General features: G+C 48.7%; 1 protein-coding gene across 2 annotated transcripts in view; it reads left to right on the top strand.

Annotated features, from left to right (window-relative positions):
- The window catches only part of LOC136617946 (T-cell differentiation antigen CD6-like), a 177700-nt gene that overhangs the window by 122841 nt on the left and 40455 nt on the right, over nucleotides 1–14404 (top strand). For both annotated transcript variants that reach the window (XM_066594293.1, XM_066594292.1), the window contains one exon: nucleotides 8890–8973. In XM_066594293.1, coding sequence (XP_066450390.1) covers nucleotides 8890–8973 — 84 coding nt within the window. The remainder of the gene's footprint in view (nucleotides 1–8889; nucleotides 8974–14404) is intronic.

The raw sequence follows: 14404 nt of genomic DNA, 5'->3' as shown, positions 1-14404 counted from the left end.
ACCCATTATTGCTGCAGAGGTTCATGGGTTAGGCAGTAGTCACCCATTATTGCTGCAGAGTTTCATGGGTTAGGCAGTAGTCACCCATTATTGCTGCAGGAATTCATGGGTTAGGCAGTAGTCACCCATTATTGCTGCAGGAGTTCATGGGTTAGGCAGTAGTCACCCATTATTGCTGCAGGAATTCATGGGTTAGGCAGTAGTCACCCATTATTGCTGCAGGAATTCATGGGTTAGGCAGTAGTCACCCATTATTGCTGCAGAGTTTCATGGGTTAGGCAGTAGTCACCCATTATTGCTGCAGGAGTTCATGGGTTAGGCAGTAGTCACCCATTATTGCTGCAGAGTTTCATGGGTTAGGCAGTAGTCACCCATTATTGCTGCAGGAATTCATGGGTTAGGCAGTAGTCACCCATTATTGCTGCAGAAATTCATGGGTTAGGCAGTAGTCACCCATTATTGCTGCAGGAATTCATGGGTTAGGCAGTAGTCACCCATTATTGCTGCAGGAATTCATGGGTTACGCAGTAGTCACCCATTATTGCTGCAGGAGTTCATGGGTTAGGCAGTAGTCACCCATTATTGCTGCAGAGTTTCATGGGTTAGGCAGTAGTCACCCATTATTGCTGCAGGAATTCATGGGTTAGGCAGTAGTCACCCATTATTGCTGCAGAGTTTCATGGGTTAGGCAGTAGTCATCCATTATTGCTGCAGAGTTTCATGGGTTAGGCAGTAGTCACCCATTATTGCTGCAGGAGTTCATGGGTTAGGCAGTAGTCACCCATTATTGCTGCAGAGTTTCATGGGTTAGGCAGTAGTCACCCATTATTGCTGCAGGAATTCATGGGTTAGGCAGTAGTCACCCATTATTGCTGCAGAAATTCATGGGTTAGGCAGTAGTCACCCATTATTGCTGCAGGAATTCATGGGTTAGGCAGTAGTCACCCATTATTGCTGCAGGAATTCATGGGTTACGCAGTAGTCACCCATTATTGCTGCAGGAGTTCATGGGTTAGGCAGTAGTCACCCATTATTGCTGCAGAGTTTCATGGGTTAGGCAGTAGTCACCCATTATTGCTGCAGGAATTCATGGGTTAGGCAGTAGTCACCCATTATTGCTGCAGAGTTTCATGGGTTAGGCAGTAGTCACCCATTATTGCTGCAGAGTTTCATGGGTTAGGCAGTAGTCACCCATTATTGCTGCAGAGTTTCATGGGTTAGGCAGTAGTCACCCATTATTGCTGAAGGAGTTCATGGGTTAGGCAGTAGTCACCCATTATTGCTGCAGGAATTCATGGGTTAGGCAGTAGTCACCCATTATTGCTGCAGGAATTCATGGGTTAGGCAGTAGTCACCCATTATTGCTGCAGGAATTCATGGGTTAGGCAGTAGTCACCCATTATTGCTGCAGGAATTCATGGGTTAGGCAGTAGTCACCCATTATTGCTGCAGGAATTCATGGGTTAGACAATAGTCACCCATTATTGCTGCAGAGTTTCATGGGTTAGGCAGTAGTCACCCATTATTGCTGCAGGAATTCATGGGTTAGGCAGTAGTCACCCATTATTGCTGCAGAGTTTCATGGGTTAGGCAGTAGTCACCCATTATTGCTGCAGGAGTTCATGGGTTAGGCAGTAGTCACCCATTATTGCTGCAGAGTTTCATGGGTTAGGCAGTAGTCACCCATTATTGCTGCAGGAATTCATGGGTTAGGCAGTAGTCACCCATTATTGCTGCAGGAATTCATGGGTCAGGCAGTAGTCACCCATTATTGCTGCAGGAATTCATGGGTTAGGCAGTAGTCACCCATTATTGCTGCAGGAATTCATGGGTTAGGCAGTAGTCACCCATTATTGCTGAAGGAGTTCATGGGTTAGGCAGTAGTCACCCATTATTGCTGCAGGAATTCATGGGTTAGGCAGTAGTCACCCATTATTGCTGCAGGAATTCATGGGTTAGGCAGTAGTCACCCATTATTGCTGCAGGAATTCATGGGTTAGGCAGTAGTCCCCCATTATTGCTGCAGGAATTCATGGGTTAGGCAGTAGTCACCCATTATTGCTGAAGGAATTCATGGGTTAGGCAGTAGTCACCCATTATTGCTGCAGAGTTTCATGGGTTAGGCAGTAGTCACCCATTATTGCTGAAGGAGTTCATGGGTTAGGCAGTAGTCACCCATTATTGTTGAAGGAGTTCATGGGTTAGGCAGTAGTCCCCCATTATTGCTGCAGAGTTTCATGGGTTAGGCAGTAGTCCCCCATTATTGCTGCAGGAGTTCATGGGTTAGGCAGTAGTCACCCATTATTGCTGCAGGAATTCATGGGTTAGGCAGTAGTCACCCATTATTGCTGCAGGAATTCATGGGTTAGGCAGTAGTCACCCATTATTGCTGCAGAGTTTCATGGGTTAGGCAGTAGTCACCCATTATTGCTGCAGGAGTTCATGGGTTAGGCAGTAGTCACCCATTATTGCTGCAGAGTTTCATGGGTTAGGCAGTAGTCACCCATTATTGCTGCAGGAATTCATGGGTTAGGCAGTAGTCACCCATTATTGCTGCAGGAATTCATGGGTTAGGCAGTAGTCCCCCATTATTGCTGCAGGAATTCATGGGTTAGGCAGTAGTCACCCATTATTGCTGCAGGAATTCATGGGTTAGGCAGTAGTCACCCATTATTGCTGAAGGAATTCATGGGTTAGGCAGTAGTCACCCATTATTGCTGCAGAGTTTCATGGGTTAGGCAGTAGTCACCCATTATTGCTGAAGGAGTTCATGGGTTAGGCAGTAGTCACCCATTATTGCTGCAGGAGTTCATGGGTTAGGCAGTAGTCACCCATTATTGCTGCAGGAATTCATGGGTTAGGCAGTAGTCCCCCATTATTGCTGCAGAGTTTCATGGGTTAGGCAGTAGTCACCCATTATTGCTGCAGGAATTCATGGGTTAGGCAGTAGTCACCCATTATTGCTGCAGGAGTTCATGGGTTAGGCAGTAGTCACCCATTATTGCTGCAGGAATTCATGGGTTAGGCAGTAGTCACCCATTATTGCTGCAGGAATTCATGGGTTAGGCAGTAGTCACCCATTATTGCTGCAGGAGTTCATGGGTTAGGCAGTAGTCACCCATTATTGCTGCAGGAATTCATGGGTTAGGCAGTAGTCCCCCATTATTGCTGCAGAGTTTCATGGGTTAGGCAGTAGTCACCCATTATTGCTGCAGGAATTCATGGGTTAGGCAGTAGTCACCCATTATTGCTGCAGGAGTTCATGGGTTAGGCAGTAGTCACCCATTATTGCTGCAGGAATTCATGGGTTAGGCAGTAGTCACCCATTATTGCTGCAGAGTTTCATGGGTTAGGCAGTAGTCCCCCATTATTGCTGCAGAGTTTCATGGGTTAGGCAGTAGTCACCCATTATTGCTGAAGGAGTTCATGGGTTAGGCAGTAGTCACCCATTATTGCTGCAGGAATTCATGGGTTAGGCAGTAGTCACCCATTATTGCTGCAGGAATTCATGGGTTAGGCAGTAGTCACCCATTATTGCTGCAGAGTTTCATGGGTTAGGCAGTAGTCACCCATTATTGCTGCAGGAATTCATGGGTTAGGCAGTAGTCACCCATTATTGCTGAAGGAGTTCATGGGTCAGGCAGTAGTCCCCCATTATTGCTGCAGAGTCTTGTCAAGCTCTTTACAGTAGAGACAACTTTATTTAAAATAACTAATTTCATTGAGCAATTAAAAATGTGGGCTAACAAGGGCGCCCTCACATGTAGACTGGTGGTAAAGCAACCCAGAGAAATGGCTAACTGTGCCGCAGAGATATAAGGGTCTTCTACACCACCACAAATAATAGCAGAGGCTTCCTTCACACTATATTCTATAGTCACTGCATGAACAATAGGGACACGATTCCCTGATACGTCTCAGGGTACTTATAGAAACACAGTAAACATGGACGTTTGCCTCATAAAGATCAAATGAGGTGGAGTGCTTTTGCAAATAATGGTAGGGTGGTGACAATTGGCGCCAACCTCCCCCTTAAAGCCACCTAACACACCATTAAAAGTGCTAACTTAAAAGGGGCTACCTGAAGCTAGGTAGAACAGATCAGGTATAGATACATATGTAGATTCTGTGGTTCAGGATTTATTAATCAGATGTCAAAGATTCAACGTTTATTGATGGTTCTGAAGCGGGTCGACGCGTTTCAGTTCATCAGGAACCTCTTAAAATATGGGATTGACAGAAAATGTATTAGCGATCCCTCAGAGTCAACTGATTGAGCCGTATTGCAATAAATGCCACCAAAAGAAACTAGACTGAATCGATTTTCTGCCGTTAATGCCAAGCTAATGACAAGCCCCAGAAATGAGCAGACGGTATAGTATAGGCGACAAGATGCAGAACCGCCCTCAATTCAGATTCTCCTAGCTGTAATGGTCTGTATGTTGCTTGCTACGCTGAAGAGACATAGGTTAGAGCTATAACAGACTCAGCTAGTGGCTACCTCTCGCTATTAGAGGGCTATTCGATGAAGATTGCCCTATGCCAATAGCTTGGATGGTAGCTACACAGAGTTTCACTAAGCCCGCAGCTAGCTAGGAATATTGACTAAGCTAACAGCTAGCTAAGATTGCAGCGACCCATAGGGTAACTCTGGACACGGGGCATACGTTGAGGAGCTGTGAGGGCAGAGTGGTCACTTGTCACGGTGGCACTTACTAGACTCCTCCACAGAAGGACACACGCAGCCTCAGCCAGAGCATCGCTGGGCCTCTTCCGGACACCCCTAGGAGAGGGAAGGCCAATATACAAGCCGTAGAACTTTAGATGTGATGCCACCGTTCCTTTACTCACCGGAATGAACTTCGGCGATAATAAAGAGAGTCCACACACACTTTAGTCTTAAAGTACCTCAGTCCCTGGGAACGGTCAGGGGTTGGCAAAACTTTACTTGTAAAACTTTAACACTTTACAGCTTAAGAACACACTAGTGTGGGCAAGACAGAAAAAGGAAGGTCAGGGAGGAACTCAGGATGATGTCGGTCCTACAGTCCTCATTTTCTGTATGGTACCGCTCCTGAAAGGGGAAGGGCAAACTCTCCACAGACACTCACTTATTGAAGTACCTCTGCATGGTGGTCTTGACTTTCTTCACTGGTCATGCTCTCCTCCCACTCTCTTCACTCTCTAATGCTTCCTGACATTAGGGCCCTCAGGATACCGCCCTTCCTCTTCCATCCTTCACCACATAAGGGTTGAAGGTGCCCCCATGCAGCAGGCACTCCACTCCTCTCTACCATCAAAGATAATGAACCACACCTTGCTCTCAAGCACTCATACTTATAGACTTTAACATACCAGGAGATTGAACCTAAATGGATACATTTGCAGACATCTCCCATTGTCATGCAGACATTAACCCCTCATCTGCTGCAGCTGTGGAATACATGTAACAGAAGACAAAACAATTTGCACCGTCCTTTTTCACTAGTTCAATAGGTGCAGCCCAGGGACTATAGCTCTGCCAGTCAATCTGATCCACCTTTATTTCCTTTATCATCACTTTTACTTGCTGATACTGTGTTTCCCCGAAAATAAGACAATGTCTTATATTAATTTTTGCCCCAAAAGAGGCACAGTGTCTTATTTTCTGCGACATCTGGGTCCCTAGCAGGCTGCAGTGTACTCGGCATGCACACAGAACTCTCCTTCTGGTGACAGAGTTTTGAATACTCCACCCCCAGCAAGCGAGTGCTGTGATTGGCTCATGAGCGCCGTGGCTCAGCCAATCAGAGCCAGCGCTTGATGAGCCAATCGCAGCCATTCAATGTCATTCACTGAATGACTGTGAATGATTCAGCACTAGCTCTGATTGTCTGGCACTTAATCCAATCACAGCACTCGTTTGCTGGAGGCAGGGTATTCAATTTTTTCAATTTGCTAGGGCTTATTTTTTGGGGGGAGAGTTTATATTTCACCACCCCCTAAAAGTGTTGTAGGGCTTATTTTCAGGGGGCAGTAGGATGAACGGGATATAGGATTGTACCTCTCTTTAACATGATCATGGCCATTGGTAGGTATGGTGTGGGACAATGCCTTTTACTCTGCCAAAATCCATACCATGTTGACTAAAGGCAGCCTGCTTCTCTACAGCAACATCTCTCACCCCTTGAATCTGGGTTGTGGCGGTCTGAGTATCCCCTATATGAATATCATTTTGCCAAGGTGGGGAACTACACAAATTCAAATAAATTTGCTGCGCCCCCTACTGGACACTATTTTTCTTACCATCTAGCACATCCTCTGGTGACAGTAGGGATACTTGAGCAATGGGGATGTTTCCTATATTTATCAGCCAGATCAGGACTCTCCCATCTTGGACCGTGACTAAATTTCTAGCAGCCCGTAAGTAAGGGTGTCCATCTATGTGTATGGGCTCCACTAAAGCCTCATACTCTCGTCCTTCTAGGCCGGGCCGTGTCTGGCACCACAATATGAACTCAGACCCAGGAGAGACTACAACAAGCCTGATGTCCTTTACACGGACCGTTCCCACATGGCAAACAGAGCGTACTCTCTAAGAGACTCACCAAACTTCTGCTTTTTATTAGAGAACCTTTTCTTTATTTTTAGACATTGAATAGACATCAAAAACATTCTGTAACCTTTCAAAAATATCTTCTACCGTCTTTTTATGTTCTCGCGACCAAGTTGCAACCATTCCAGCGGCAGCTCCTTCTAACTGTCCCATTAGAATTTCTACTTTCTATTCCACTGCTTACGGATGCAGTCTGAACACGGCGCCCATCTTCCCCTTGAAATCTCTTAAAGTATGTTTCTCTCCACTATACTTTGGCAGCCATGGAGCACCTAAATGGTGAAAATCCAAACTGGAGAAGTGGCAAGCGTGGGATCCGGGGCCACTACCCGAGCATTAGCGAGCGCTTGCTGATTGCCTGCTTGGTTGGATTCACTCTCCGACATTTTAACAGTCTTATACACAACAGTTTTTCACTTTTGATGCGTTTTTAATTTGGACACTGTTCCTTTAAGTTTCCAGCCTTACTGTAACCATATGCATGCGGCACAGAGGTGGTTTATCCTGTTCGTGACGCCAAAGCATAGATGCAGCGTCCGAGCGGAGGCAAGCCAATGTGGGGGAAACCACAGATAAACAAGATGGATGTCACAGGTGGCTCCTGGTTTTTGCTTACACAATACACCTACCTGTGCTCTGATCTGGGTGCTCCTCTCATGCTCTTCTTGTGGCATCCTACTCTTTCTCCTTGTGGAGACCACTTACCGGTGTAAAGAACTGGTGACTAGAACAAAAACTGCCCATAGGGGGCTGCCTTGTGACTCACTAAAGGGGGAAAAGGCAGAGAAAAGCCATACCTCGCTGTCTCCGAAGCTCCCTGTCCAACAGTGGAGCCCCAGTGCTTGCCTCTCAGACCCTGGAAGAAGTGGTGGTCTGTCAGTGCTTTTCATTCTATGCTTCACCGCTCTGCCAATCACAAGCTTCCTCTGAAATCACTGAAACCTAGGATTATTGGGAAACATTCAGACAAAGGACACATAAGCACCTGCCAGCGTCTTCTGGGTTCTGACCGGCAGGCACTGGGGCTCCAGCATAATAGAAGGCCCGTAGATGGGGCCACGACGGAAGGCCCGTAGATGGGGCCACGATGGAAGACCCGTAGATGGGGCCACGATGGAAGGCCCGTAGATGGGGCCACGATGGAAGACCCGTAGATGGGGCCACGATGGAAGACCCGTAGATGGGGCCACGATGGAAGGCCCGTAGATGGGGCCACGATGGAAGGCCCGTAGATGGGGCCACGATGGAAGGCCCGTAGATGGGGCCACGATGGAAGGCCCTTAGATGGGGCCACGATGGAACGCCCGTAGATGGGGCCACGATGGAAGGCCCATAGATGGGGCCACGACGGAAGGCCCGTAGATGGGGCCACGACGGAAGACCCGTAGATGGGGCCACGATGGAAGGCCCGTAGATGGGGCCACGATGGAAGACCCGTAGATGGGGCCACGATGGAAGGCCCGTAGATGGGGCCACGATGGAAGGCCCGTAGATGGGGCCACGATGGAAGACCCGTAGATGGGGCCACGATGGAAGGCCCGTAGATGGGGCCACGATGGAAGGCCCGTAGATGGGGCCACGATGGAAGGCCCGTAGATGGGGCCACGATGGAAGGCCCGTAGATGGGGCCACGATGGAAGGCCCGTAGATGGGGCCACGATGGAAGGCCCGTAGATGGGGCCACGATGGAAGGCCCGTAGATGGGGCCACGATGGAAGGCCCATAGATGGGGCCACGATGGAAGGCCCGTAGATGGGGCCACGATGGAAGGCCCGTAGATGGGGCCATGATGGAAGGCCCGTAGATGGGGCCACGATGGAAGACCCGTAGATGGGGCCACGATGGAAGGCCCGTAGATGGGGCCACGATGGAAGGCCCGTAAATGGGGCCACGATGGAAGGCCCATAGATGGGGCCACGATGGAAGGCCCGTAGATGGGGCCACGACGGAAGGCCCGTAGATGGGGCCACGACGGAAGGCCCGTAGATGGGGCCACGATGGAAGGCCCGTAGATGGGGCCACGATGGAAGGCCCGTAGATGGGGCCACGATGGAAGGCCCGTAGATGGGGCCACGATGGAAGACCCGTAGATGGGGCCACGATGGAAGGCCCGTAGATGGGGCCACGATGGAAGGCCCGTAGATGGGGCCACGATGGAAGGCCCGTAGATGGGGCCACGATGGAAGGCCCGTAGATGGGGCCACGATGGAAGGTCATGCTTTCTGATCATTTTTCTGTATTTTATCATTTTGAATCTTTGATGAATTCAATATTGTACTTAAATACTTTTCTAGATCCCTTCCCGAATGCAGAAGAAAAAGAGCCGCAAGCAGCAACAATGGGCAAACACAGTGACTCAAACCAGTGCCGGAGGCTACGTAAGATCTTCCACACACGTGACCTGTTGTCAATCTAAACCTTCATTAACGACTGAGGCCTCGGTCACACAGGCAGTTTTTCCCACGATTTGCGGATCGCATAACGGATGTGCATCCGCAAATCGCGTGACCGGGGCCGACGATTCGCTGAAAAAGCTGCACCTAGCAGTGTTTTCAGTGAAACTGCCCCACACTGCCCTCTATCCTCTGCCACAGCTGTGCCACAGCTGGGGCACAGCTGTGGCAGAGGAGAACAATGTTTGCCCATTGAATTCAATGGAGCCGGCAATACAACCGCTGCCGGTGAGAGCGGGGTGAATTTTTGGGAAGGGCTTAAAAATATAAGCCCTTCCCTGAAAACCATCCTAAAATGTGTAAAAATTAAAAAAAAGTATACTCATGAATTCATGAATGGGTCAGTGAGTGCTGCCTCTGATTGGCTGAGCGCAGGGACCAATCAGAAGCAGTTCTTAGCTGTCATTCAATAGCTGTCATTCAATGGGCGAACATCGTTCGTCTCTGCCACAGCTGTTACAGGTGTATATATCTCTGTGTGTGTATGTGAGAGGGTTGGTAAAAGCCTTAGCCAAATTTAGGGAGGGTAGAAATGTATGGGGGGTTATATGTGCGTGGGGGGATGGAAATATCTGGGTGTGGGGGTACATATATATATATGTATATGTGAGTGGGGGTGTGGTAAAAGTCTTGGGGGGTAGCAGTGTGTGCGCACGTGTGTATGTATATATATATATTGTAGTAGAGTGAGAGGTGAAGTGTGGGACGGAAGGTACGTATCGCAGAGGCTACTAGCATCTGTGATGTAAACCCGGTCCGTCTCTCACTCCAGTACTGAGTCTCACCTGGCCCAGACAGGTGAGGTGTATAAATGGGTGCAGGCTGCAGTGTGAAGGGGGAGTTCAGAGCTGCCTGGTGTGAGAGACACAAGCTGCAAGTGAGCGGAACTGCAGACTTCACCACACGCTGCCACAAAGGTGTGCTGGGCCTGTGCCACGCTAATTTATAAAGGACTCTGGTGGTTTTACTTTGGACTGCTGGCGTGAAGACGGACGCCTTCTTCTGTTATCTGGAGATTCCCAGTGCATTCATGTTACGTTCAGCCAGTGAATACAAGGAGACCCGGACAGCATTTGGTCGTGGCCTGAAGTGTGTCTCCCTGCGTTGCTACAATTGGTGGAGGATGCGGGCAGTAAAAGACCCACGGGTACATGTCCTGGGTGAAATCAGCGGTGAGCATGCAGGCGGCCAATACAACCATGGAGGAGTTGGTATAGCAGCTGGTGCAAATGAACATGCAGCAACAAATGATGGTCCAGCAGCAGAAGACTCAAGCAGAGGTGATGCAGAAAGCGGTCGCCCCGCAGCAACGAGCACAACAGGAGTCTTTCAGAAATGCATAAAGTGTCTCAGCTCTGCTGCCGTCTGTGTTGTACGTAGAGATGTTATACTCACATTCCGTATGCCACTCGGTCCGGTGGCCTCTGTAAATGATAACTAGTAGATGCAGGGAAGTCCGGCATCTCAGAGTATCTTTACTTTATGTAGTACATGCCTAAAACAATGAGGCACGCAAACAGCGAAGAACGCCTCTCAGCCTTCCGGCCTTGTTCACCTCAGTGCCACACGTTGCTGCCCATCCTTAAATACTAAAAACTAATTCGCTCTCATTAAAACCACATCGGATGCTTTAACCCCTCGGTAACAAGGCCCACGTTGGTTCCCTTAGAACATTCATGTAAATGCTTTGTAATTGACAGAAGTTGTTTCATTGTTAGTATCATATAGTACAAAATGTAAATGAGAAAGAACAAAAGACATTTAGAGTAGAAACCTCTATATAAGGGAACGTCCAATATACCTCTATATAAGGGAACGTCCAATATACCTCTATATAAGGGAACGTCCAATATACCTCTATATAAGGGAACGTCCAATATACCTCTATATAAGGGAACGTCCAATATACCTCTATATAAGGGAACGTCCAATATACCTCTATAATAGCTACTCCCATATAACGGTTGTATAAAAGTGGTTCGCCATGAATGGAATGCAGATGGAATACGATACTAACAATGAAACAACTTCTGTCATTTACAAAGCATTTACATGAATGTTCTAAGGGAACCAACGTGGGCTTTGTTACCGAGGGGTTAAAGCATCCGATGTGGTTTTAATGAGAGCGAATTAGTTTTTAGTATTTAAGGATGGGCAGCAACGTGTGGCACTGAGGTGAACAAGGCCGGAAGGCTGAGACGCGTTCTTCGCTGTTTGCGTGCCTGATTGTTTGAATGTACTAAATAAAGTAAAGACTTCCCTGCATCTACTATGTAGCACAACAGGAGACAAACCAACTCCTGGTAGGGCAAATGGCCCTGCTAACCGGTGGTGCAGGCCACAGAGACTGTAGATCCCTCCAGGCAACAGGCCCAGACGGACGCTTTAAAAACAGTAAGAGGGACATTACAAAAAATGATGCCACAAGATTACGCGGAGCCTTCCTCGCCATTTTTGAATGGGTGGCAGAGAAGGCGCAATTGCCTCGAGTGGTGGATGGAGGTGTTGGCCCCGTCCTTAATTGTAGAACCCCAGAAGGCGTATTATGATTTGGCGCAGCAGGATGCCTGAGAATACGCCAAGTTAAAAGCCTAAATCCTTGGTCGCCTGGGAGTCAGCATGGCAGTCAGAGCACAGCGGGTGCATAATTGGAAGTATTCTCCGGAGAAGCCACCCCGGTCTCAAATGTTTGACCTGCTTCATCTGGCTCAAAAATGACCAGAGACCTCATCACCTGCTCAGATTGTCGAAAAGGTGGTGATGGACTGATTTGTGCAGTCCCTGCCTAGGCCCATGCAGCATTGGGTTGTCCAAGGAGATCCCAAGAATACAGATGAGTTGGTGGGCCTTGTAGAGAGATATCTCACAGCAGAGGAGGCGCTTCCCACTGCAAGAGCCGCATCTCGAGGTGTCAACCCTGGGTTGGATGCCCGGAGGAAGGAATCCTGGGTCAGCAGGGAGGAGAAGCCACAGAATCCGCGGGGAGCGATGCCCGTCAGGAGGAGCCAAGTCACCCCGCTGAGGTGCTGGGAGTGCCAGGAGCCAGGGCATGTTGCAGCACACTGTGCAGCAAAAACAGAGCCCATGGACTGTACATATGGTCGGCGATGTTCGTGGTTTGCACATCCGGGATGCATTGCAACATCGGCCAAGGACCCACAGCCCCAGAGGTGCCAGGTAACGGTGAACGGGGTCAAGGTGTCGGCCTTGCTTGACTCCGGGAGCTTGGTCACGCTGATCAGGGCCTCCCTTCCCCATGTGTTACTCCAGGGGGGGAAACTGCGGTTATTTGCATACAGAAGGATACAAAAGGGTACCCAGTTGCCCAGGTATCCATAGACACTGACTCTGAAGTGTGTGCACACAAGGTTGGGGTGGTGAAGGGTTTGATCCACCCGATTATCCTTGGGAGAGACTTCCCCCTCTTCTGGAACTTATGGACCAATTTGTTACCACCGGGTAACCAGGACAGTGGAGTCCCTAATGACGAGTTGCCTTTTGCAGGGGTAACCGAGGAAGAGGAGCTGTCAGAACCTCAGATGATTGATCTTGAGGTGGCACCGGGTAATTTTGGATCTGCCCAAATTAATGACCAGACTTTGAAACATGCATTTGAGAATGTGTCTGTTATAAATGGTGCAGCGCAGAGTACAGGGGCGCCAGAGAGCTTCCCTCACTTCACCGATAAAAATGAGTTATTGTACAGAGTGGCCAAAATTAGAGATGAGGTAGTGGAGCAGCTTCTAGTACCTGGTTCCTATAGACACACAGTCCTACACTTGGCGCACACGCACATATTAGGGGGCCATCTGGGGGCCGAAAAAACGCAGGAGCGCATCTTGCAGAGATTCTACTGGCCAGGCTGCAATAGGGAAATAGCAGAGTTTTGCCAATCCTGTCCCCCCTGCCAGGTAACCGCTCCTGCTCCATATTTTAAGAGCCCATTGGTCCCGTTACCAATAATTGAAGTGCCATTTGAACGGGTTGCCATGGACCTTGTAGAGCCTTTGGTAAAGTCGGCTAGGGGTCACCAGTATATTTTGATAGTAGTTGACTAGGCAACCAGGTACCCAGAAGCACAGAAAATGGCCGTTACTTACTAGTGAGGAGAGCATATAGATGCATCCTCCTCTCACCATGCAGGTAGCTGACTACCAAATGGAGGAGCCAATAACACCTGTGCAGGACACCGATAAGACAACCACTCACACTGCCTCCTGATAATAAGGGGGTGGATGCTTGGTGTACACTCCCACACATAGTGGATACAGGGTGCCAGACCATTCTGATATATGTAGTTCACCATGCAGACCAGCAACTACATATATCAGACTGGTCTGGCACCTTGGATCCACTATGTGTGGGAGTGTACACCAAGCATCCACCCCCCTCATTATCAGGAGGCAGTGTGAGTGGTTGTCTTATCGGTGTCCTCACAGGTGTTATTGGCTCCTCCATTTGGTAGTCAGCTACCTGCATGGTGAGAGGAGGATGCATCTATATGCTCTCCTCACTAGTAATTAACGGCCCTTTTCTGTGATTGTTTTTAATTTTTTATTTCCCCTGCTGTGATGCAGGTACCCAGCAGCAGTTCCACTGAGGAATACTTCCTCCAAAAGTATTGGAAAAGAATTGTTTTATATATTGTCCAGAGTGGGTATCCCAAAAGAAATACTAACGGACCAGGGGACTCCATTTATGTCCAAAGTGATGAAGGACCTCTGCAAACTGCTGAAAATTAAGCAGTTACGTACCTCTGTCTATCATCCCCAGACCCACGGGTTGGTAGAGAGGTTTAATAAAACCCTAAAAAGTATGTTGAAAAGGGTGGTAGAGAAGGATGGACGAGACTGGGACTGTCTGCTTCCCTACCTGCTCTTCTCCATCCGAGAGGTCCCACGGGTTTCTCGCCGTTTGAGTTGTTATATGCGCGACAACCCCGTGGATTACTTGATATTGCCAAAGAAACGTGGGAGGCTGAGGTTACTCCGCATAAAAGTGTGGTGGAACATGTGGCCCAGATGCCAGACAGAATGGTTAAAGTCATGCCCCTGGTGAGAGAGCACCTCCTCAGGGCTCAGGAAAGCCAAGCCCGGGTGTATAATAGAACGACAAAGGTCAGGCAATTCAGCCCGGGGGACCGGGTACTAGTGCTTGTCCCAACGGTAGAGAGCAAGTTCCTGGCCAAGTGGCAAGGGCCCTATGAGATCGTAGAGAAATTGGGTGAGGTCAACTATAAAGTTCATCAGCCGGGGAAAAGAAAACCTCTACAAATATATCATGTGAACCTGTTGAAAGCCTGGAGGGAGCGGGACTCTCTGGACAGACCATGTTTGGTTATGGAGTCAGCGAGTGA

The sequence above is a fragment of the Eleutherodactylus coqui genome, chromosome 1 (assembly GCF_035609145.1).
Source record: "Eleutherodactylus coqui strain aEleCoq1 chromosome 1, aEleCoq1.hap1, whole genome shotgun sequence".
NCBI lineage: Eukaryota > Metazoa > Chordata > Amphibia > Anura > Eleutherodactylidae > Eleutherodactylus > Eleutherodactylus coqui.
Note: the sequence above shows the minus strand (reverse complement) of the source record. Positions and strands in the feature narration are given on the sequence as shown.